This window comes from Oncorhynchus kisutch, linkage group LG15 (assembly GCF_002021735.2).
Source record: "Oncorhynchus kisutch isolate 150728-3 linkage group LG15, Okis_V2, whole genome shotgun sequence".
Classification (NCBI taxonomy): domain Eukaryota; kingdom Metazoa; phylum Chordata; class Actinopteri; order Salmoniformes; family Salmonidae; genus Oncorhynchus; species Oncorhynchus kisutch.
Window position 1 is genome coordinate 63,391,742 of NC_034188.2, and position 26,310 is coordinate 63,418,051.

At 40.9% G+C, this 26,310-nt stretch overlaps 1 protein-coding gene across 1 annotated transcript in view; it reads right to left on the reverse strand.

Moving 5' to 3' along the window:
* Positions 1-1,271: 1,271 nt before the first annotated feature.
* LOC109905658 (trafficking regulator of GLUT4 1-like) overlaps positions 1,272-26,310 on the reverse strand; it is a 30,879-nt gene continuing 5,840 nt past the window's right edge. The window contains exons 2-3 of the mRNA XM_020503167.2: positions 4,293-4,419; positions 1,272-3,857 (exon numbers count right to left, since the gene is read on the reverse strand). Of these exons, the coding sequence (XP_020358756.1) occupies positions 3,847-3,857; positions 4,293-4,419 (138 nt within the window). The 3' untranslated portion in view covers positions 1,272-3,846. The remainder of the gene's footprint in view (positions 3,858-4,292; positions 4,420-26,310) is intronic.

Sequence of the window (26,310 nt, forward strand, 5' to 3'; positions counted from 1 at the left end):
GGCGAGCAAAACCTCGAGACTTCCTTAGATATCGTGCACCAGCTGTTATTTACAAAAACACATAGTCCGCCTACCCTTGTCTTACCAGACGCCGCTGTTCTGTCCTGCTGATACAGCGTATAACCAGCCAGCTGTATGTTGTCGTCGTTCACCCACAACTCCGTGAAGCACAAGATATTACAGTTTTAAATGTCCCATTGGTAGTTTAATCTTCCACGTAGGTCATCAATTTTTTTTTCTCCCAACGATTGCAAGTTTGCTAGCAGAATGAAAGTAGGGGTTTATTCGATCGCCTACGAATTCTGCGAAGGCAGCCCGCCCTCTGGACCCTTTTTCTCCATCTTCTCTTCACAAACGATGATGATCTGGGCCTGTTCCCCGGGAAGCAGTACATCATTCTCGTCGGACTCGCTATAGGAAAAAAAGGATTCTGCCAGTCCGTGGTGAGTAATCGCAGTTCTGATACGCAGAAGTTATTTTTGGTCAGAAGACAGTAGCAGCAACTATGTACAAAATAAGTCAAAGATGTTACAAACAATGCAAAGAAACTAACAAAAAAGCCAATTGGTTAGGGATACGTAAAACACCAGCCTTGTTCTCCGGGTCCATTTTGGCAGAATGGCGTATAGAACCACAAAGAAGTAATTGTGGCATCACAAAAACAATGGCTTTTTGAGAGAAAAAAGCTAACATTTTGTATACCTTTTAAGTACACATGACTTGCGAGGCTCAGTGTATTTATTCATCCCCGTCTGAAGTTTTTCAGTGCATCAGGACATACCAAGGGGCTTCTGCTGTAGGTAAAGAGACCCGGTCTTATTGTTTAATAAAAAGTTTATTCTGTGCAGTCGTTTGTTTGTGCTGACTGCGTTTTTGGATTTGAGAGTACTGGAGGTGTCTGTGTCGGTGCATGTTTGTAAGCCCGGTGTTGTGAGTGTTTGAGTATTCTGTTATCTTGTGTGTGTGTGAGAGAAAAAAGGAGTGCGGTAGTGAAAGGGTGTGTGTGTTAGCATGAAGGTTTAGCTCTACACCTTTCTCTGTTCCAGACAGGGACATGGACTTTGATCATTATGTCAGTGGAGCTGCTGCTGCAGCTTTACCCCAGATGCCACTTCAAAGGCAGTCTGACCCCTTACTCTCCTTCTCACACTACTCAGCAGTTTTTCCCTTAGACCATTCCTCTGTCATACACTGTCCTTCAACACACAAACAAGCACACACGCATCCATCAAAGCCAAACCAACCAACATAAATCAGTCCAACTCATCGTAGACCATGCATGGTAACGTTTATTCCAGACATGCAGAAAGTTCACAAGAGATGGAAACCAGCATATGCTATCCAAAAGGGGCAAAAATCTGGACATTAAAAAAATAGACATGATTTTGAAAGTCACTGTTTTACTGACAGAACAGGACGTATGCATCTCGCAGCAGAAAGACGGTCAGAGAATGTGATAGAACAGTGCGGAAGGTGAGTGGGAACTATTTCATGTGATAGACAAATTACCATAAAAATGTGTCTTATTAAGCTGAATTTGTGTCTTCAATGGCAGACTGAGTCACTGAATTTCCCCTGCTGGATCGGGGTCTCTCTCGCTCGCTCTCTGCCATTTGCACTTACTGTATGACATAGAGCAGCCATCTACTTTCTCCCCAAAGTCAGGTTTCTAAAAGCACTTTAGGAGTGTGTGAGAAGTTTCCAGACTGAGGTGTGCCTGTTGCCCAAAGACGAGCATTAGAGCTCTTTAGACAGGGATGTCTCTTCAGCCCATCTGTCTAGTGAAGCACGCTGTCGCTACAGTAGCTTCCAACTGTGCAATGTGACTTGTATAACCAAAAGGGCAGCAAGTTTTATCATACCCATAGATGTACTGTAGTTCAGTGCCTTTAAACATCATGACCATGTTGAGTCATTCAACAGCTGTGGTCCTATTTCTATTTGTTTCTAGAAATACAGTACAGATGCCAAAATGTTTTACATATTGTCGGGGGGGGGGTTCAGCAAGGAATGAACCAATAGGTGTTCATAGTTTGAATCCTCTAAAGGAGATCTCAAATGTTATGATGACCTATTTCACCAATTACAGGTTCTTTATCAATCATTTTAGATCTCTTTGAATATTGTAAATTCAGGCCAAATAAATGCAATCAAATCATTATCATATAATTCTCTCTTTGGTCTCATTTGTGCAGCTAACACCTACATAAGCTCTTGATAATACAAGCAGTGGAATCAAGAACCATTGGCCAACTTAAAGTATTGAAATCTAATTGGAGTTCAGGAGAATGTTATGAGTAGTACTAAAAACATTAATATAAGTCCAAACAAGGGTGTTATGAAGGTTTTATAAGAGGTGTCATAACCTTGTAGTAAACATCTGAAGTGTGTCAATGTAACAGTCCTTTGTGTTACTGTAGTTGAATCTGAACACTGACTTATTCCAGATGGCATAGTGGCACATTTGAATACAGACAGATTGGTGTGTTACAGTACATGTACAGAGAGAACTGCTGCTAATCAATCAAACCTCAAAACAATGTTCCTTTAACATTAGAGCAGGTCCTTACAGTGGCATCCAAAAACCTGGGTACTGTTTAGTCCTAAGCATGCCTATATAATATTGCATATATATATTCTTATAAATACATGTCATACTGATACAGCAGGGTGGCAATAGGTTAAGGATTTATGTTGGTCTCTGTCGTACTACAAAATGCATTCAGTCAAACAAGCTATGTTAACAGTCCCAGGTAATGAGACAAGGTACTGGAGTAGGGTGGGTTGTATTTTGGAGGGGAGCTAGGGGGTCAGTGGGTAAGGGGGAGAGTGATTGATTGTTCTGACAAATTGCATATCCTCAGACTTATGCCCATGCTCTGGCATGGATGTTTGGAGAGGGGTTGGAGGGTAGGCATGCACATTGATATAGTCAGACCCCTCCCATAGCAAGGCAGGGGGGGGGGGGGATTCTGTTTCTGTGGAGTCCACAGTCAACCCACACGGGGCTGAAACACACATGATGTACAACTCACTCAAGTCTCTAAGCACCTGGCATGTTTGATCCCAAAGTAAAAACACAGGACAAACAAATATTAACTCACAAACTAAATGAAAAAGGTTGACTATCTACAGTCAAGTGGTCTCTTTTTTGTTGTTGTAAAAAATCTACAAAATAAACAACATAAATTCAAAAACATCTCTGAATTGTGTTCCTTGGTCAAATATTACATTCGTCGGCAACCTATACCAGGAGGCAGCCATCTTAACTCACAGCTCAGCCCAACATACATTTTATAAAAGTTGTGTAAATGGATATATTCATCTATATATATCTGTATAGTTGTATATGCTTTCAATCCAGGAGGTCAGGTCAACCAAGTATATTTTCAGATTATTATTCAACTGTCTTGATGTTTGTAGTCCAAAGCTTGGAGTTCATTTTCAAGGTCTCCTTCCATTCTTGATACAGAAAAGCTTATCACTTCATTCCTCTGTTCATCCCTCTCTCCTTAATTTTAAGAGTATTTATTTTACTCCACAGAGAGTCGAATGAGAGTAGTGAGTTCCTCAAACCATAAATCAACCGTCCCATGTTCTTTTAAAATACACTTTTTATATGAAGGATTTTATTTTTCTTCATCAAGCAAATGTTAGTGGAATCTAATTGCATGCATATCTGGATCTTTTGTGTTGCATTCATTTGCTACTGTATTTCCTATTCTTTAAACTTCTTAATTGTTTGCCTTATTTTTAATCTCCGAATCAACGGAATTGATTTTTTCCCCATGCAGCATCCTCTGCTTGGCTTGCAGCAGTGCTCTTGTTTCATGGTCTATACACTGGTCACTTGGTTACTGTTAGGGAAGAGAGAGGGGGGAAGGGGAGAGAGAAAGGTTAAGGGTCCAGTCATTCCTACAGTATGGCAGACTGGTCTGTAGCTGAAACAGCAGGAGGGTTACTCTCCTTGCCACACAGCCAGCCTACACAGCCAGCCTGCTATAGTCTTTAATCACTCCACACAGAGCTCAGAATTTTGCTGAGCTGACACACACACACTATCCAGTCATCAATGTGATTGATGACAGACTGGTTTATGTATGTTAAAATATTACCTTGGAATTGTTATGCGTGTATGTGCATGTGCTTATGCACTGCAGCGGTGTGTGTGTGTGCATGTGCTTATGCACTGCAGCGGTGTGTGTGTGTGTGCATGTGCTTATGCACTGCAGCGGTGTGTGTGTGTGTGTGCATGTGGTTATGCACTGCAGCGGTGTGTGTGCATTACTTACCAGAGACCGTTACACAGACGACTATGGTGAGTATACCCAGGATTATGGAAACGACACTGAGGAGGCGAGCCAGTTTACCCAGTCTCTTAGCTCCGTCCATGTCACCCGACTGCAGGCTGTTTCTGGACTAGAGAGGAGAGGAGACACAACACCAGGTGTATTTACACCCTCACAGAGACAGTCATGACACAATTTGAGTTCTTACATTTTGGTCATTTAGCAGACAATCCTATTCAGAGCGACTTACAGTCAGAATTATAATCAAGTTGTGAACTTGAACTATGTCATTCGTCTCATGTATCTTGTAGTCTGATGTCTTATTTCCTGTCTGTATGACTTCTGCTCTTGTAGGACAAATGAATCTTACAACAACTGAAACACTTAAATCCATACAGGGATTCACTGGAACATGGTTTAACTGCAATTTACAGCTTTAAACTTTTTCTGAAACATACTTGGACATGATTGAATTTGGACGTTTCTCTCAGTCTCTAAGTGTTTCACTGTGAAATTTATCACCTGCTAGTCCATCAATCCACAGAGAAATTGCTTTAAAAGCTATTTAACACGAACACTAACTGAGAGATTTCCTACAGCTCGACAGAATTTGGGACCATATCATTGCAGACCTGTAATTTATTTACCCTTTTGCCAGGTACTTTATTGAACATTTTACGATAACGACTTGACCAAGAGATTATTCTTGATGTACAAAGTATTTCCAATATTTAAAAATGACAGTTAGGCCTATTCATTGATTGACAAACTTTGATAAAGGTTCAATGAAATAAAAACTGTGAAGTCTGCAGAGCCTATAGGTTGTTATTGGTTGAAGTTGATGAATGTGAAGTCTGCAGAGCCTATAGGTTGTTATTGGTTGAAGTTGATGAATGTGAAGTCTGCAGAGCCTATAGGTTGTTATTGGTTGAAGTTGATGAATGTGAAGTCTGCAGAGCCTATAGGTTGTTATTGGTTGAAGTTGATGAATGTGAAGTCTGCAGAGCCTATAGGTTGTTATTGGTTGAAGTTGATGAATGTGAAGTCTGCAGAGCCTATAGGTTGTTATTGGTTGAAGTTGATGAATGTGAAGTCTGCAGAGCCTATAGGTTGTTATTGGTTGAAGTTGATGAATGTGAAGTCTGCAGAGCCTATAGGTTGTTATTGGTTGAAGTTGATGAATGTGAAGTCTGCAGAGCCTATAGGTTGTTATTGGTTGAAGTTGATGAATGTGAAGTCTGCAGAGCCTATAGGTTGTTATTGGTTGAAGTTGATGAATGTGAAGTCTGCAGAGCCTATAGGTTGTTATTGGTTGAAGTTGATGAATGTGAAGTCTGCAGAGCCTATAGGTTGTTATTGGTTGAAGTTGATGAATGTGAAGTCTGCAGAGCCTATAGGTTGTTATTGGTTGAAGTTGATGAATGTGAAGTCTGCAGAGCCTATAGGTTGTTATTGGTTGAAGTTGATGAATGTGAAGTCTGCAGAGCCTATAGGTTGTTATTGGTTGAAGTTGATGAATGTGAAGTCTGCAGAGCCTATAGGTTGTTATTGGTTGAAGTTGATGAATGTGAAGTCTGCAGAGCCTATAGGTTGTTATTGGTTGAAGTTGATGAATGTGAAGTCTGCAGAGCCTATAGGTTGTTATTGGTTGAAGTTGATGAATGTGAAGTCTGCAGAGCCTATAGGTTGTTATTGGTTGAAGTTGATGAATGTGAAGTCTGCAGAGCCTATAGGTTGTTATTGGTTGAAGTTGATGAATGTGAAGTCTGCAGAGCCTATAGGTTGTTATTGGTTGAAGTTGATGAATGTGAAGTCTGCAGAGCCTATAGGTTGTTATTGGTTGAAGTTGATGAATGTGAAGTCTGCAGAGCCTATAGGTTGTTATTGGTTGAAGTTGATGAATGTGAAGTCTGCAGAGCCTATAGGTTGTTATTGGTTGAAGTTGATGAATGTGAAGTCTGCAGAGCCTATAGGTTGTTATTGGTTGAAGTTGATGAATGTGAAGTCTGCAGAGCCTATAGGTTGTTATTGGTTGAAGTTGATGAATGTGAAGTCTGCAGAGCCTATAGGTTGTTATTGGTTGAAGTTGATGAATGTGAAGTCTGCAGAGCCTATAGGTTGTTATTGGTTGAAGTTGATGAATGTGAAGTCTGCAGCGCCTATAGGTTGTTATTGGTTGAAGTTGATGAATGTGAAGTCTGCAGCGCCTATAGGTTGTTATTGGTTGAAGTTGATGAATGTGAAGTCTGCAGATCCTATAGGTTGTTATTGGTTGAAGTTGATGAATGTGAAGTCTGCAGAGCCTATAGGTTGTTATTGGTTGAAGTTGATGAATGTGAAGTCTGCAGAGCCTATAGGTTGTTATTGGTTGAAGTTGATGAATGTGAAGTCTGCAGAGCCTATAGGTTGTTATTGGTTGAAGTTGATGAATGTGAAGTCTGCAGAGCCTATAGGTTGTTATTGGTTGAAGTTGATGAATAGTATAGTGTGGGCCTTACTGTAAATCACACAAGGCAGCTTTATACGGTACTATACAGTGCATTCGGAAAGTTACATTACAGCCTTGTTCTAAAATTGATTAAATTGTTTGATTTTAAAAAACTATCTACACGCAATACCCCATAATGACGACGTAAAAACAGATTTTTGAGAAGGTTAAAAAAATATCTTAAATATCACATTTACTTAAGTATTCAGCACCTTTGGCATCGATTACAGCCTTGAGTCTTCTTGGGTACGATGCTACAAGCTTGGCACACCTGTATTTGGGGAGTTTCTTCCATTATTCTCTGCAGATCCTCTCAAGCTATGTCAGGTTGGATGGGGAGCGTTGCTGCACAGCTATTTCTAAGTCTCTCTAGAGATGTTTGAATGGGTTCAAATCCGGGCTCTGGCTGGATCACTTAAAGAGAATCAGAGACTTGTCCCGAAACCACTCCTGCGTTGTCTTGGCTGTGTGTTTAGGGTCGTTGTCCTGTTGGAAGGTGAACCTTCGCCCCAGTCGGAGGACCTGAGTGCTCTGGAGCAGGTTTTCATCAAGGATCTCTCTGTACTTTACTCCGTTCATCTTTCCCTTGATCCTGACTCCCAATCCCTGCAGCTGAAAAACATTCCCACAGCATGATGCTGCCACCACCATGATTCACCGTAGGGATGGTGCCAGGTTTCCTCCAGATGTGACGCTTGGCATTCAGGACAAAGAGTTCAATTTTGGTTCCGTCAGACCAGAGAATCTTGTTTCTCATGGCCTGAGAGTCCTTTAGTAGGTGCCTTTTGGCAAACTCCAAGCGGGCTGTCATGTGTCTTTTACTGAGGAGTGGCTTCTGTCTGACCACTCTACCATAAAGGCCTGATTGGTGGAGTGCTGCAGAGATGGTTGTCCTTCTGGAAGGTTCTCCCATCTCCACAGTGGAATTCTGGAGCTCTGTCAGTGTGACCATCGGGTTCTTGGTCACCTCCCTGACCAAGGCCTTTCTCCACCGACTGCTCAGTTTGTCCGGGCTCAGTTTTGATACCCTTCCCAAGATCTGTGCCTCGACACAATCCTGTCTCGTAGCTCTGAGGACAATTCCTTCGACCTCATGGCTTGGTTATTGCTCTGACATGCACTGTCAACTGTGGGACCTTATATAGACAGGTGTGTGCCTTTCCAGATCATGTCCAATCAATTTAATTTATCACAGGTGGAGTTCAATAAACTTGTAGAAACATCTCAAGGATGATCAATGGAAACAGGATGCACATGAGCAAAATATTTTGTCTCATAGCAAAGGGTCTGAAAGCTTCAGTAAGTCATTTCTGTTTATTTTGAATACATTTGCAAACATGACTAAACTTATTTTAGCTTTGTCATTGTGGCGTATTATGTGTAGATGAATACATTTTTAAATACATTAAAGTACCCAGGCTTCCCTAGAACTTCCCCATCTATCTAAACACTTTCTTCCCCATCTCCTTGATAACAGTTGTTAATTTTTCTCTTTGGATGATCGTGACTAGTAGAAATCCCATAGTTGAGACCTGATTCGCTGCCCTCCTGACTGACCAAGAGACACAAAAGACAACTAACCTCTGATGATGTCACCAGGTTGCAATTACCCAGGTTTCCCTAGTACACCACATTTTCCCATTAACCCCTCACTGTTTCCACGGATGCAACGCACACACACACACAACCCCCACTCCACTATACTGCATTATGAAGATCAATAGTTACAAACAGATCTCTACTCAACAGGCATCTCCTCGACACTCAGTGGCCAACCTCAGCCTCTTAGACTGGGTTAGAGTGGTGTATTATCTGCTTCTGTCATCACCACATCCAACAGCTTATAAATCTAACCAATCATCTCAAAAATGATATAGGAAAACAACAAAATGCTAACTGCAGGTATACTATTTGAGCATGAAACAAATGTACTTCAAGAAGCATGTGGTTGCTGTCCATGGTGCTGGACTGGCCTCTATGAGGGCCTATGTTTTCATTTATATTAAAGTCAGATCGGTTTAACCACATAATGGAGGAATGAAAGGACACCGTTTCAAAGTATTCTAACTGGGGGGAAATTACATAGCTGAATTCAATTAGTTTTTATTAAACCATGATGTCTGAGTAGATGACTGGGGGCTCTGCTACAATGGTGATCTCACTTCTAGACTCTTTCTTCCCCATCTCCTTGATAATACTGATAATGCTTGATGTTAGAGCAGCGACTAGCTATGCTTAATGCTGTGTGCGTAGCGGCAGCCTCATTAAAATTCAGAACTCGGGGTGATAGCTATGTTTAAGAGCGGGCAGGGAGGAATGAAAATCATAATCTTAAACAGAACACTGTCGAACACTGTCGTTATTTGATCCTCTGATGCTGTATGTCTTCATCAGGACTGATCCGGCACAGAACCCTTCAAATGAACCCATTCTTTCTGCTTCGCCCAGTGATACTATATTTACTGGTACAGTAACAGTAACAGAGTCTACTGTTTCAATATGCTCTGTGGTATGAGTAACAAAACTGCAATGGTTGACTAATACATCAAAAAGGCATATACACAACAGTATATGTGCAAATCGCACAGCCCAAATATCAATGTATAATATATAGGTAACTGCCAAAATAAATGAAACACAAACAAAAACTTTCTTAATAGGGCATTGGGTCACCAGGATCTGCCAGAACAGCTTCAATGCTCCTTGGCATACAACTGGAACTTTATTGGAGGGATGCAACACCATTCTTCCACAAGAAATTCCATAATTTGGTGTTTTGTAGATGGTGATGGAAAATGCTGTCTCAGGCACCATTCCAGAATCACCCAAAAGTGTTAATTGGGTTAAGATCTGGTCTCTCTCACACACACACGTTAAACCCCCTGGGGCCCAGCGGTTAGAGAGTTGGACTTGTAACCGAAAGGTTGCAAGATCGAATCCCTGAGCTGACCAGGTAAAAATCTGTTGTTCTGCCCCTGAACAAGGCAGTTAACCCACTGTGCCTAGGCCGTCATTGAAAACAGGAATTAGTTCTTAACTGATTTGCCTAGTTAAATAAAGGTCAAATAAAAAAGACCCATGCTCCTTTGAGACCCCTCTTTCAAAGTCACAAACCTCTTCTTCTAGTCATTGTAGCCAAAATAATGGACAACAACATGGGATGTTAAATGCTTAATTAACTCTGGAACCACACCTGTGTGGAAGCACCTGCTTTTTATCCCTCATTTACTCAAGTGTTTCCTTTATTTTGGCAGTTTCCTGTAGATATTCTCATTTAAAGCCTGTGTAACATGAATCAATTTGGACACACTTTTTGTTGCAGTTGCAGGTTGAAAACGAAATCATCTCAAGCAATTTTGCTGATACACGAAGCGACTCAAACACCATTGAGTCAGTACAATAGAGCATATTCATGAAGCTGGAGCCTTTGACATAAACATGACATGTTCAGATTTTAGCTCTCAGGTAGAACATCATTGTAGTTCAGTGGTACTGTAGAGCATTGTGTGAGCGAGCCATTGTTTCTGTGAAATAGTTTTGAACCATTGTGTTTCCCTGGTTATCCCCTGTTATGTGTGTGTAGGAAGAGCTCCCAGGATGACAGGTTTGTATGCTCAGGGTTGGGAGGAGGGACAGGGAGGGAGACAGGAGGGGGAGGGATGGAGCACTGGGAGAGACTCCGTCCATGGGGGATGGATGAGATTATACTTTTATCACTGCAGGAAGCAACACTCCTACCCTTCCCCCTCCCTCTTTCTCTCCCTCTCATCCCTCATTTCCTCTGTGCCATTCATTCCTCCCCCTCCTCCCCTTTCCTGTCCTTCCTCCCTCCCCTTCTCCCTCTACCCATGAGTCTCCACGCTGCCTCTGTCTCTGCAGTGGGAACTCACACAGTGCACTGGCAGTCAGAACAGCCTGGGTCAGAGACCACCAACCAATCGGCTGTATTCTCAGAAAGAGAAATTAGCTTAAGTTCTGGTGTGTGTGTGTTAGTAGCTGGGGGTAGGTGGGAAGGAGCCTTCAGTCGAGGTGACGGTTGTATTGATTTACAGGGAGAGGGAGACCTAGGGCTGTTGCGGTGACCGTATTACCGCTACACCGGCAGTCATGAAGGCAGTCAAATTCCACATGACCGTTTAGTCATGGTAATTAGGCTTCTCCAAGCTCTGATGCTGCTGATGGTCGTTACCAAACATGCTAACTGCCTGGTACTCAGCACTCTATTGTCCCCTAATCACGCTACCATCAATGCTAATGTTTTCAAAAATCTAATCAAACACTTCATGAGAGCCCATGAGCTCATGTTGCGCAACATTTCTATAGGCTATAAAATTTAGTGAGAAAACAGAGTGATGGCTGCTAATAAAAAGAGGAGGATCCCCTCAGCTTTCTGTAGGCTAGGCCTACTATATTTATTTCTCAACTTTCCTAATATTAAGCACATTGCTTATATTTACAACACGAGTATAGCCTACTTGTCTGGCATGAAAATGAACCACGGGAAAAGCGTCCTCCATTTGCTATTTAAGTGCATAGATGGCATATTTCCCACTGCCCCTGTTTCAATGCAGGTGCATGATAATGGTCCATTCTAAATCAAAACAAATGTCACACATACACTAAATAAGGTATGTAAAGACCAGATTAAATCAAGAAAAGTCACTTGTCAATAATGGCCAGCGTAAGAAACAATGCCTTTTTTTGTGACTTTTCTAATCATAGTCACACACGTCATGTAGACTAGCCCATAGGCCTATATGTTTTAAATATGTTTATCACAACTAAAGTGGCTAACTTCTTAAAATTAAGCACATTAATCCATTGGCATATATAAGCGGTGTGTGAGTTTGGGGAAGATCATTTTCACCATAAAATGCATCGTTATAATAAAAGCATTATCTGCATAATTGTATTTGTGGTCACTTTTGATAATTGTGTTTTCCGCTAATGGAACGCTTATAGCCTACTATCATGTGCGCATTGCTGCATTTATAATGTGAAGAAATAGCCTAATAGTTCTTTCAATATGCACCTCGGAATTGGATAAGGACCCGCGCAGTTGGGTCTATTATAGCCACAAAGGGGATGCCGCCGTGAAATTCGAAGCATTATCAGGTGCTTGTCAAATTCTGAATGAGAGACTATTTGAGTGTGTACAGCCTTTTTCAAATCACCATTCGAGTCTCATCATGCAGCCTTACAATGTATTATAAATCTAAACATATAGCCCATCGTTTGTAGAACAACTAAAGTTACGTTAATAAGTCTAAATTAAGCATATAAGCGTACCTATTTCTTGGTTAACTGCTCAACACAGAATAGCCGCACGTGCGCACACCCTCAAATCGTTTGGAGAAAATATGTATATTTTATTCAGCTTTGTTCTATTGTATTCTTTATACTACAAAATAATATAAAATAATGCCACAGAATTATGAGCAAATCTTGTCTGCTAAATGAACTAGTGTATCCCACAGCCATTTGGCATGGCCACATCAGGACCTCACATCAGGACAACTCAGAGTATACTATTATTTTCTTCTGAAATAGACTACATTTTCTTAATATCATGTTTCTTTAGACCTATCTAAATTAAATCATGAATTTATTGTGACGGTGTAGGCTATATTACATGGACTTATTAGACAAGGCTTGTGTGGAAGCCAGGAGATGTTAAATGTTAAATAGTTAACGGTCAATTACCGTAAGATCAACAGTTATTTGCGTGACAATCACCTGCTGACGAAATGACGTGACCGCCCCAGCCCTAGGAAGTCTTGTTCAAATTTTCCTGATGAATGTGAAATTCAGCAAACACCTGGCCTCTTGTCCCACATATGTGATTGTTGTTCTGCAGCACAACCCGGTAAGCCCACATGATAAACAAACACACACACACACACACACACATCCCCTCCACAGCTCTGCAGTTGTTCCCACTGCAGTTGAGGCTGGAGAGCGAGAGAGCGATGAAGGAAGAGAAAGAAAGAGGGAGGAGGTGGAGAGCTGTGAGTCTCTAAAAAAGTGCTCTCCCTCCCTCCAGCCTGCTGCTGTCATTATTAATGAGGAGTGTGGTTGCAGGGATGGGATTAGCCTGGAGGAGAGGAGATCTACTGTACTGTAGGGAGGGCCTGCCAGGACAGTGTGTGTTCGTGCGTGCGTGCGTGCATGCATGCGTGCATCAGGGTTGGGCTCAATTCGTATTGAAGGCAGTCAATTCAAGAAGTAAACTAAAATTACAATTAAATAATCGAAGAAAAGGCATTTATTTTCAATGACTTTTCAATAAACCGAAAAGTAGAAGCAATTTTTTATTCAAATCACTTCCTGAATTTAATGCCTTCAATTCAAATTGAGCCCAACCCTGGTGTGTGTGCATGCGTATTCAGATAACTCTAAAATGTTTCCTTTCCTCCCCTCCCTCCTTGAAGTAATCCCTGATCTAACATGATCTGATAGGCGAGACAGAGTTCCACTACGACCTAATTTCTACCAATCTAGTCACATCAGATTAGTGACCACTTTAAGGGAGGAAGAACAGTACGATACATTTCCACAGTATTGGAACAGAGCCCAAGGTCAGGGCAGGGGTAGGAAACCCTGGTGTGTAAGAGTTCACTGAAACACCTGATTCAACAACTGTAGTTGTATGTTACGTCCCTGAAAATATCACTGATGTTAACCACATTCTATTGGTCAGTATACAGTTGAAGTAGGAAGTTTACGTACACCTTAGCCAAATACATTTAAACTCAGTCTTTCACAATTCCTGACATTTAATCCAAGTAAAAATTCCATGTCTTAGGTCAGTTAGGATCACCACTTAATTTTAAGAATGTGAAATGTCTAAATAATAGTGGAGAGAATGACTTATTTCAGCTTTCATTTCATTCACCACATTCCCATTGGGTCAGAAGTTTAAATACACTTAGGTAGCCTTCCACAAGCTTCCCACAATAAATTGGGTGAATTTTGGCCCATTCCTCCTGACAGAGCTGGTGTATCTGAGTCATGTTTGTAGGCCTCCTTGCTCGCACATGCTTTTTCAGTTCTATAGGATTGAGGTCAGGGCTTTGTGTTGGCCACTCTAATACCTTGAGTTTGTTGTTCTTAAGCCATTTTGCCTCAATTTTGGAAGTATGCTTGGGGTCATTGTCCATTTGGAAGACCCATTTGAGACCAGTCTTTAACTCCCCGACTGTCTTGAGATGTTGCTTCAATATATAATTTTCCATCCTCATGATGCCATCTATTTTGTGACGTGCACCAGTCCCTCCTGCAGCAAAGCACCACCACAACATGATGCTGCCACCCCCGTGCTACATGGTTGGGATGGTGTTCTTCGGCTTGCAAGCCTCCCCTTTTTTCCTCCAAACATAACAATGGTCATTATGGCCAAACAGTTCTGTTTTTGTTTCATCAGACTGGAGGACATTTCTCCAAAAAGTACCATCTTTGTGCAGTTGCAAACCGTAGTCTGGCTTTTTTATGGCGGTTTTGGAGCAGTGGCTTCTTCCTTGCTGAGCGGCCTTTCAGGTTATGTTGATATAGAGGACTCGTTTTACTGTGATGTAGATACTTTTGTACCTGTTTCCTCCAGCATCTTCACAAGGTCCTTTGCTGTTGTTCTGGGATTGATTTGCACTTCTCGCACCAAAGTTTGTTCATCTCTAGGAGACAGAACACATCTCTTTCCTGAGCGGTATGACGGCTGCGTGGGCCCATGGTGTTAATACTTGCGTACACCAAACGAACGTTTGGAAATTGCTCCCAAGGATGAGCCAGACATGTAGAGGTCTACCATTTTTTTCTGAGGTCTTGGCTGATTTATTTTGATGTCCAGCAAAGAGGCGCTGAGTTTGAAGGTAGGCCTTGAAATACATCCACAGGTACACCTCCAATTGACTCAAATGATGTCAATTAGCCTATCAGAAGCTTCTAAAGCCATGACATCATTTTCTGGAATCTTCCAAGCTGTTTAAAGGCACAATCAACTTTGTGTATGTAAACTTCTGACCCACTGGAAGTGTGATACAGTGAATTATACGTGAAATAATCTGTCTGTAAACAATTGTTGGAAAAATTACTTGCACAAAGTAGATGTCCTAACCGAGTTGCGAAAACTATAGTTTGTTAACAAGAAATGTGTGGAGTGGTTGAAAAATGAGTTTTAATGACTCCAACCTAAGTGTCTTACTTCAACTGTCTAAAAACATTTGGTTTGATTTTTGCAATTAATTTACCATTCGCATAATTGTTGTGATTGGTACCTGAACTTATAGGACGCCATGTTAAGAGATCACTGATCTGACCAAGTAAGACTGGTGAAAACAATGTTTCTACCCTTCTGTTTCCAAAGGACAGATTAAGCCTACTGTAGTTCAGGACTAAAAAGCAAGCTCAATGGAAAATTGCCATTTAAAATGTCCAGGTTAAATGTTGTTGATCAATTGTCATTGAAAATGCCCAGATTAAAGGTTAAATTTTGTTCAAAAATGTAGTACGGTGTAATAGTGTGGAGTACTCTTTCAGTAGGCCTACTTCGCAATGGCTAAATTTCTGCTACATCGCTGGAGCATGTTATGAGTCTATCTATACAAAATGATCTAATACCTTAGTCCTGTAACTGCGGTCAAGCTTTGCCTAAGCACTGAATACCCATTTTCCTGTATCTGCACTGTCATTGCTCTACATTCAGTATCACACCCCTTCTGTTAACATCAGGTGTCCTTTCCAAGCTTTCAGCGGGAACGCTGACTTCAAATCTACCCAACGTAGCAGCTGCACAAGATGACTAATTAGCCGTTTAGAAACACACAAACACACACGGCTCCCCCTTCCAACACCTAAACAGAAAGAGAGAAAGATCCATTGGGCTGAAGACTGAAGCCCATACCAGTGAACGTGCCGAGCGTGCAGTAGCAGTTTGGGCCTAGCAGTCAGTCCCATTAGCTGGAAAGGCCTGCACAGCCAATAAAAGCATATAGCTGTCTCTCTCTGCCTCTCCACTCCACATAATTGACTCCACGTCTTCTGTGTCTGCCAGCCGCAACCTCAATACCATTGGCCATCCGTACAGCTGTCTTGCATCTGTTAAGCCTACCTTGCTTTTCTACCTGCAGATCAGCATGAGTTGCCCATTGGTGGTCATACAAGACGCAGAGCATTTCCCTTTTGCACATTTTTTTTACGTTACAACCTTATTCTAAAATGAATTAAATAAAAATTGTTCTCATCAATCTACACACAATACCCCATAATGACAAAATGAAAACAGGCTTTTAGAAATGTTTGTAAATGTATTACAAATAAAAACTGAAATACATTTTATTTAAATATTCAGACCCTTTCCAATGAGACTTGAAATTGAGCTCAGGTGCATCCTGTTTCCATTGATCATCCTTGAAATGTTTCAACAAGTTGATTGAAGTCCATCTGTGCTAAATGCAATTGATTGGACATGATTGGGAAAGGCACACACCTGTCTATATAAGGTCCCACAGTTAACAGTGCATGTCAGAGCAAAAACCAAGCCATGAGCTCGAAGGAATTTTCCATAGAGCTCCGAGACAGTATAGTGTCAAGGCACAGATCTGGGAAAGGGCACAAAACAATGTCTGCAGCATTGAAGGTCCCCAAGAACACAATGGCCCCTATCATTCTTAAATGGAAGAAAGTGGAACCACCAAGACTCTTCCTAGAGCTGTCTGCCTGGCCAAACTGAGCAATCAGGGAAGAATGGCCTTGGTCAGGGAAATGACCAAGAACCCGATGGTCATTCTAACTGAGCTCCAGAGTTCCTCTGTGGAGATGGGAGAACCTTCCAGAAGGACAACCATCTTTGCAGCACTCAAATGATCAGGCCTTTATGGTAGTGGCCAGAAGGATACTACTCCTCAGTAAAATACACATGTCAGCCTGCTTGGAGTTTGCCAAAAGGCACCTAAAGACTCTCAGACCATGAGAAACAAAATACTTGGTCTGATGAAGCCAAGATTAAACTCTTTGTCCTGAATGCCAAGAGTGTGGAAAGCTGATGTCTTTCTCCCCTCAGGACTGAGAGGATGTTTATCAGAGCTGCGTAGCTGGCTAACTGCTGAAATTTGCCCTCTGCAGAAAGGCTCAATTGACTTCTCTCACCTGCTATTGAGTTAGTGGCCATCTCTGGTTTCTGCCCCTTCCCTTCCCTCTCTTCTCTTCCCTCTCTTTCTCCCCCCCCCCTCTGCCTCACTGGGAGTGTCTTTGGTGAGACTGAGGAACAGTTGTTAATGTCAAAGACTTCAGTTCGGATGCTGGGTCTATTGGAGAGAACTGTTGTCAGAACTGCCATGTTCTGTAAACATTTTTGTTAATTATTCTGTGCTGTCCATGTCATTGAGTCAGAAGTCGTTCAGGGTTCAATGAAATGTATTCTACTTGTCTGCAAGTCCAAAGATAGAAGACACCTGAGCCAAATATGGTTCTTCACACCTGGCTACAGCCACTTTTACCTGGACCAAACGTGTCTTATTAGAACACTAGCATAGAAAATGTATCCTGCTGTAAGTACAGACATGTCGGTCAGTGCAGATAATTTGTTTTGATAGCTGAAGGAATTATTGGATTTCCTTACCCAAATATGACCACTGGGTAATTTATACGGTCATAAAACCCTGTATGAATATGGTTTAGTTTGTTTACCAAAATAATTGATTACTTTCTGCAAGTTATTCACCTCTAAAACTAAGTTTGGGACAACACTAGATAGCCAGATAAGCTAGCTAGCTCAAAAACTAGCTTGTACATGGAAACATGGAAACTTCCACGACCAGAACCAAAAGGAAAGAAATAGAGATATTGTCATATGGACAATTCACCACAAAATATGGTATGATTTTGGGTACTCCTCTTCAGAATGTGACTGTGGGGGGAAATACTGCAAATGTGGTGAGCATGGACAACAATGCTCACAACTTGCGCCCCTCTAGTCCCCAGCTCAGGCCGTTACCTTACAACCCCAGCACTCCAGTCAAGCCCCCAGAGGGAAAGATGAGAGGCCAAGAGGGTAATGTCACTTCTTGAGATGCAAAACAATATTGTAATGCTTTTTACAGCAAAGACAGATGAAAGGGCAAATGGCTTGGAGGACATGGTTAGGGAGAATACGATGAAAATTGAGGACATTAAAAAGTCTGTTGACTTCATCTTTGGAGAAGTGAAAACCCTCAAAAGTGACATGAAGAAAGTAGAAGTTATCTGCCAGGAAAATTAAAAGAAGGCTGGCTGAACTCGAGCAAAAGGTGAATGAGGCGGAGAGATACCAGCGCAGGTGGAACCTGAGGCTCCATGGAATTCCAGATCAGGCGGGTGAGGACATCAAATGCAGAGTTGTTGACATCTGTGGAGCTGTCACTACCGAATCAAAAGCCAAGCTTCAGGAAAATGTAGACATCGTCCATTGTTTGGGACTCAAGGGTCAAGACGAGACCGAGGACAACCATCATCCGGTTCACCAACAGATCTACACGGGACCTTCTCTGGAGGCAAATTGTGAATTCCTCATCAAGCAAAAATTGAGGTTCACTGAGGATCTGACCTCAGCAGACAAAGTGACGAGAGAAACTGTGGCCGATGGTGGCTGCAGCTCGAAAGGCACGGAAAACTGCATTTCTTTATCGGTACAAGAGTGATCATCGATGGGAAAGAAATGCGGCCAAATCAGAAGATTTGAGAGAGAGACAGAATCTAACTCGGACAGAACTGGCATTCCAAAATACTGATTGCCAGGTGAAAAGCTGCCTTTTATTTAAAAAAATGTACACAAACACTTGAATGATAAAAGGCTGACCTGAGAACTGGTAAACTAAACACTAACTATAGGTGAATAACTTCTTATTGTAGTCTACACAATGTCTCCCCCTTGTGGGAGTAAGAATACTTTGGTAACATTACGACCAATATATATATATATTTTTTTCTTCTGAGAGATTAATATTGGGATGGAAGAGGCCTCCCGGGTGGCGCAGTGGTTAAGGTGACTCTGGGTTCACGCCCAGGCTCTGTCGTAACCGGCCGCGACCGAGAGGTCCGTGGGGCGACGCATAATTGGCCTAGCGTCGTCCGGGTTAGGGAGGGTTTGGCTGGTAGGGATATCTTTGTTTCATCGTGCATTAGCGACTCCTGTGGCGGGCCGGGCGCAGTGCGCGCTAACCAAGGTTGCCAGGTGCACAGTGTTTCCTCCGACACATTGGTGCTTCCGGGTTGGATGCGCGCAGTGCGGCTTGGTTGGGTTGTGTATCGGAGGACGCATGACTTTCAACCTTCGTCTCTCCCGAGCCCGTACGGGAGTTGTAGCAATGAGACAAGATAGTAGCTACTAACAATTGGATACTACGAAATTGGGGAGAAACAGGGGTAAACATTTTTTTTAAATAAATAAAAATAATGGGATGGAATTCCTTTTGAGTTACATATCCTTAGCAAAAGCTTATATTAGCATAACAAGGTTGTTGGTTGAAGTTAATGTCTTTATCTTTTTGTTCAATTAATGTCAGGGGTATTGTAATTTACTGAAACATAACACGGAACACAAACTGGCTGCGTGTGCGCCATCGTGCATACATTCATTTTGTCCCCCTACACCAAACGCAATCACGACACGCAGGTTAAAATACCAAAACAAACTCTGAACCAATGACATTAATTTGGGGACAGGTCCAAAGCATTAAACATGTCTGGCAATTTAGCTAGTTAGCTTGCACTTGCTAGCTAATTTGTCATATTTAGCTAGCTTGCTGTTGCTAGCTAAATTACTCCACACATAAAACGGCCAACCGAATCGTTCCTGGTCATCTCTCCTCCTTCCAGGCTTTTTCATCTTTTAACTTATATGGTGATTGGCATCTACACTTTCATAGTATTACCACGACAACCGACAAAACATTTCGTCTTTCAATCACCCACGTGAGTATAACCAATGAGGAGATGGCACGTGGGAGAGAAAAAAATCGATGGGGTAATGATATCTGGTTATCATAGGGCATCAATCACTCTGCAAGTGTAGCAGTTTTAAGAAGTGCATTTAAAGGTCATCAGTTGTAAGACTCACCACTCTGGACGTTGGTTAATTTTAACAGTTAATATCAACAGTGAAATGTTTTTTAGGGAATATTTATGCATCCAACAACAAACAAAACAACAGGATATTATTTCAAGAATTTGAAGAAGAGATTAATACAGTTATAGGTGTATTTCAGGATATCCAAATTATTTTAGGTGGAGATTTTAATTCTTTATCTAATGTAATGATTGACAGATATCCCCCTCCTAACAGATCCAGCATTGTTAATCTTGAGATTAATAAACTATGTCTTGGATTAGTCGATATCTGGAGATGTAAATATCCTGATAAAAAGGACTTCACTTGGAGTAACAACAACATGTCCAGACAGTCAAGAATTGACTTCTGGTTGATTTCTAATTCATTAGATAATTCTGTAGTCAAGGTATCAATTGAACCATCAATTCTTACTGATCATAAAGTTATATTCTTATCTTTAAATATTAATGGATCTGAAGTTAAACCGAATCTGAGTTATTGGAAACTCAATAGTAGACTGTTGGAAGATGATCATTTCAAGATGGATGCCAAAGATATTATACAAGACAATTGGAGGAAAGCCACACTATTTAAGTCTTATGAGAAATATTGGGAATTAATGAAGTATGAAATAAGACAAACAGCCATGAAGAGAGGTAAAGAAATTGCTGAACTTAAAAGATTGAGGGAAGATAAACTTGTTAAGGAAATGCGTTTCTCTAATCTCTATGGACCTTGATGAAGGAAAGGCTCAGTTATTCTCTTTACAACTAGAAATGGACTGAATGTATGAGTGTACCTATGATAAAAAATTACAGACCTCTACATGGTTTGTAAGTAGGAAAACCTGCAAAATTGGCAGTGTATCAAATACTTGTTCTCCCCACTGTATGTAATAATATTTGACTAGTATTGGACTTGATAGACTACAATGAGCACATTATGGAAGATATCTTTATTTTATTTGTAGACTTTTACAAGGCATTTGATACAGTTGAACATTATTTTGTTTTTGAGACTCTTCAATTTTGGGGTTTTAGTCAATATTTTCAAAGTGTAATTAAGACACTTTACAATAATAGTAACAGCTCTGTTAAATTATCCCATGGAACTTCAGACATTTGACATTAGATGTGGATTTAAACAAGGATTCCCAATTTCTCCTTTCTTATTTTTATTGGTCACACAAGGTATGGCACTTCATGTAAATAGGGATAGTTTTAGGGGTATTCAGATACAAGGCAAAGAGATAAAATGTTCATAATTGGTTGATGACACCATCATATCTTTTGAAAGATCATAATGAAGTCACGAAAGCTATTGAGTGTATTAATGCCTTGTATCAGGTTTATCTCTCAATATTAGGAAATGTGAATTATTTGCATTGAAAAGATGTGACTTAAACTCAGTATGTAATATCCCTATTAAATAGTATTAAATTTAGCAAAGATCAGAAAGAAAGGGCCAACTTAAATGTATCTCCTATTGTAGAGACAATTGGACAGAGATTTAACTCCTGTTTATTAAGAGATCTTCATCTGGACGTGTACTATTATCAATCTGAAGGTCCAGATGAGTTTATACCTCCCTTGCCTTGGATGTTCCTCTGTCAGTAACTAAAATGGTTGATACTAAATGATTTAACTTCATATGGAGGAGTAAACCTCATTACTTAAGAAAAGCAGTAATATGTAGCACCCAAGGTGAGGGAGGGTTGAACGCTCTGGATTTTAAAACCTCTAATATAATATTTAAGATGAAATGGATATAAAACTATTTAAGAAATAAGGATTGCATTTGGAATATTATTCCTAATTTAATATTCCAACAAATTGATGGTCTAGAATTCTTACTCAAATGCAACGTTGATGTGGGTAAAATCCCTATTAAGCTGCAAACTTTCATAAACAAGTACTTCTAACTTGGAACCTCATGTGTACAAACACAATTTTTCCCCTCATAGGTATACAATCTGGAATAATAAAGACATAACATTTTTACCAGAACTGGTTCGACAACAACATTATTTGGGTAAAACAATTATTGAATAGTGATGGACACACAATGTTACATTCATTCCTGAGGAGTATCAAATTGTTGTTAGAGCTGTCCCTAAAGGTGCTGTTAGAGCTGTCCCTAAAGGTGCTGTAGAGCTGTCCCTAAAGGTGCTGTTAGAGCTGTCCCTAAAGGTGCTGTTAGAGCTGTCCCTAAAGGTGCTGTTAGAGCTGTCCCTAAAGGTGTTGTTAGAGCTGTCCCTAAAGGTGTTGTTAGAGCTGTCCCTAAAGGTGCTGTTAGAGCTGTCCCTAAAGGTGCTGTTAGAGCTGTCCCTAAAGGTGCTGTTAGAGCTGTCCCTAAAGGTGCTGTTAGAGCTGTCCCTAAAGGTGCTGTTAGAGCTGTCCCTAAAGGTGCTGTTAGAGCTGTCCCTAAAGGTGCTGATAGAGCTGTCCCTAAAGGTGCTGTTAGAGCTGTCCCTAAAGGTGCTGTTAGAGCTGTCCCTAAAGGTGCTGTTAGAGCTGTCCCTAAAGGTGCTGTTAGAGCTGTCCCTAAAGGTGCTGTTAGAGCTGTCCCTAAAGGTGCTGTTAGAGCTGTCCCTAAAGGTGCTATCCCTTTTTTAGGAGAATATAACAATACTCCAAGTGCAGCTGTTGAGGATGTTGTAGCCTCAATACAATTAGAAGGAATTGACATTTTAAACTATAAATGTAATAACATGTATATAAGGAAACTATGTCAATATGTTACTATTCCCTCTGCTAAAATGTACTGGAATGCAGCCCTAGGACAAGTGAACTGGAACAAAGTCTCATTGTTGTCTGGTAAATATTGTATATCTAATAAGGTGATTGAAGTATCATACAAACTCATTCATAGAATCTACCCTGTAAAGACCTTTATTATACACAGATTTAAAATAGCTATTGACAACAAATGTGCATTTTGTGGTTGTGACCCAGAAACTCTTGACCATTCATTTTGGGACTGTTCTTATGTCAGAAGATTTTGGAGTGAGTTAGAAGATTTTATTTTAAAAGAAACGACTATTAATGTTCATCTGAGAGACTCTGATGTTATGTTTTATTTTGAACCAAATGATATGGACCCTGATTTAATTTTCATTGTTAAAATCATGGAAGATTCTTTCATGGAAGATTCTTTATCCATAAAATGAAGTGGGCAGAGAACAAATCCCTTTTCACATTATTTAAAATAGAATTGAAATACTATTTTGAAATTATCCGTAAATGTAAAAGCAAAAAAGCAATATGCACCATAAAGTGTAACGGGAGCTATAAAAACCCCTGTAACATCTCTGTAGTTTCAACACAACCCTCTCCAAAACTTCTCTAGTTACTACACTTCTTCTGTTTGTCCCTATAGCAGGGGAACCCTTTTTGGTGCTAGGTAGAACCCTTTGCAGAGGGTTCTTCCTAGAACTATCAATGTAGGGTGATTTGTAAATGATTCTACCTAGTAAATGATTCTACCTAGATCCATCTATGAAGGTTTCTTACCAATACCCCTTTCATCATCTAGGTTCTACCAAGAACCCTCTATGAAAGATTCTACCAAGAACCCTTTTATCTTTGAAGGGTTCTTCCTAGAACACTCTATGAACGGTTACACCAGCTCTATTAGCCTTTAAAACTCATTATGACAATATAAAGCACATTTCATATGGCCTTTTATGAAGGGCTTAGTTTACTCTATGTCAGTGGTGTTAAGAAACTCCTGGTTTGCAGGGCCTGCACGTCACATTATGCTGGTTTGCAGGGCCTGCACGTCACATTATGCTGGTTTGCAGGGCCTGCACGTCACATTATGCTGGTTTGCAGGGCCTGCACGTCACATTATGCTGGTTTGCAGGGCCTGCACGTCACATTATGCTGGTTTGCAGGGCCTGCACGTCACATTATGCTGGTTTGCAGGGCCTGCAAGTCACATTATGCTGGCTTGCAAAGTGATGTTCAATTCCTATTGGAATCCAGCCAGAGTTAGGATATCCAACTATTTGAACTTTTAATCAGCCGCAAACCTGCATTCAGAATGACTGCCAAGGTACGGAAGATAGACTGAGAAGACTACCTATGTCCTCTAAACTGGAGCAACCAACTCCGCAACGGGTGCAATAAGTCCAACTACTAACAGATTGGATTAGTTTAGAAACATGTATGTTATTTATCTTTGTGTGGTGTAAGATTAATCAACCAATCCATATAAACACACAGATATTGAACCAAACCATTTAGAAAATCAACCTGCAATAGAGAATGCTGAGAAATATGATGATGATCAAATCAAATGTATTTGTCACATACACATGGTTAGCAGATGTTAATGCGAGTGTAGCGAAATGCTTGTCTAGGAACGCGAAGCGAGGTGGCCATCTCTGTCGGCGCCGGAAGTAGTCACATTATGGCTGTGGTTTTGCTCGTTTTACTCTACACAGTAAAAAAGGACACAATCACACTCAACTCTGGTTATTAGAACCAACACTGGGGTCATTTTATAGCACCACTGATTGATACGTTAATTTAACTGCTGAATCAACACTAGAAATGTTATACTGAAAAGATCAACACTAGATAAAATTGGCCAATTTGCTTTTCTTTTTTTTTACTTAGCAGATTACTTATACTCCTGATGTTACTAATGCTCAGGCAGGATTTTTTATAAGAAAAAAAAACACAATGAAAAAGCTTATTCAGATTCAGAATGTAGAATTCTATGTAGAATCCTTATTGCTTTCAAATAATCAAAGAACCCTTTCTTCCAAAAATGTTTTTTAGGATAATAAATGTTTTAGGGATACCTTTACCCTTACCTTCGGACCCCAGGAAGAGTAGCTGCTTCTTCTGCAAAAGCTAATGGGGATGTAAATGGTTCCTGGTAGAACCCTATCCGTCCACAAATAAACATTTTGGAACCCTTTTTCCTAAGAGTGTACATGACCATCCAAAAGTCTCTACAACATCAATGCCTCTAAAGAAACAGCACCTACAGCCTTTGATTTTGTTCGTCATTGTGTTTGAGTGGCAACAGCAAACCTAAAATCCCTTAAAGCCGGGGAGAAGTGGAGGCTCCAGAGCACTGAGCCGTGGCCTTACTGCAGTGAGGAGAGAGATGGAGAGGACAACAGGGCTAGACATGAACCAGAAGCCTGGTGGTAAGACTATGGTTGCTCCCCAAATGGAAACCTATTCCCTACATAGCGCACTACTTTTGACCAGGGCCCTATGGGCCTTATATAAGGAATAGGGTGTCATTTGGGACTCAATCTGACTGACTGGCTCTGGCTGGAAAACAGTGGAGGCTGCTGAGGGGGAACGGAGCATGTGGAATGGCATCAAACACATGGTTACCAGGTATTTGATACCATTCCACTGATTCCGCTCCAGTCATTACCACGAAGCCGTCCTCCCCAATTAAGGTGCCACCAACCTCCTGTGCTGGAAAACCAGTTAGATGCTAGTTGCTTCGACTGCACTACATTCAGCTCAGTACAGGATGACACACACCCACTAGACATGATGTACAGGCTTTGTTCTTCAAAATATGTTTTATATAGCATACATGGAGATACACACATGCACTAACGTTCAAATGTAGACATTGACATAAAGCACCAACATATACCACTGATAAGAAACAGCTACTGTAAGGACATGAGCACTTACACATTGCTGTAACCCTTATTCAATGAGCTGTATGAACCACATTGTACATCTTCCCATTACAGACGAATTCTCTCGGTCCAGCAGATGTCAGATGACCATGGCTGGATATAAAGATGTCACTGATAGGCGCTGCATTTATCCAACCTATCCAACCATCACAAGCGGAACAATTGGAAATAGGAAGGTGTCTTTCTCCTGAGTCCTGAGTTGAGAAAGAAAGAAACGTATCCTTTGTAGTTTCTACTGTAGCCTATGTTGCCACGCCCAAAAGATGTAACATCTTGCCTGAATCTCTGATGTTGTAGTTATTAAGCGTTGCTTTAAGCCTCATCTTGATTCAACAACTCATTCCCATTCTCTTTTTTTGGGGTAAGATATCCACTACCGTTCAAAAGTTTGGGGTCACTTGGAAATGTCCTTGTTTTTTAAAGAAAAGCACATTTTTTGTCCATTAAAATAACATCAAATTTATCAGAAATACAGTGTAGACATGGTTAATGATGTAAATGACTATTGTAGCTGGAAACTGCAGATTTTTTTATGGAATATCTACATAGGCGAAAACTGTTGTCCTGATTAGAGAAGCAATACAACTGGCCTTCTTATCTGGAGCATCAGCATGTGTGGGTTCGATTACAGGCTCAAAATGGCTGGAAATAAATAGTTTCTTCTGAAACCCGTCAGTCTATTCTTGTTCTGAGAAATGAAGGATATTCCATGCGAGAAATTTCCAAGAAACTGAAGATCTCGTACAACTCTGTGTACTACTCCCTTCACAGA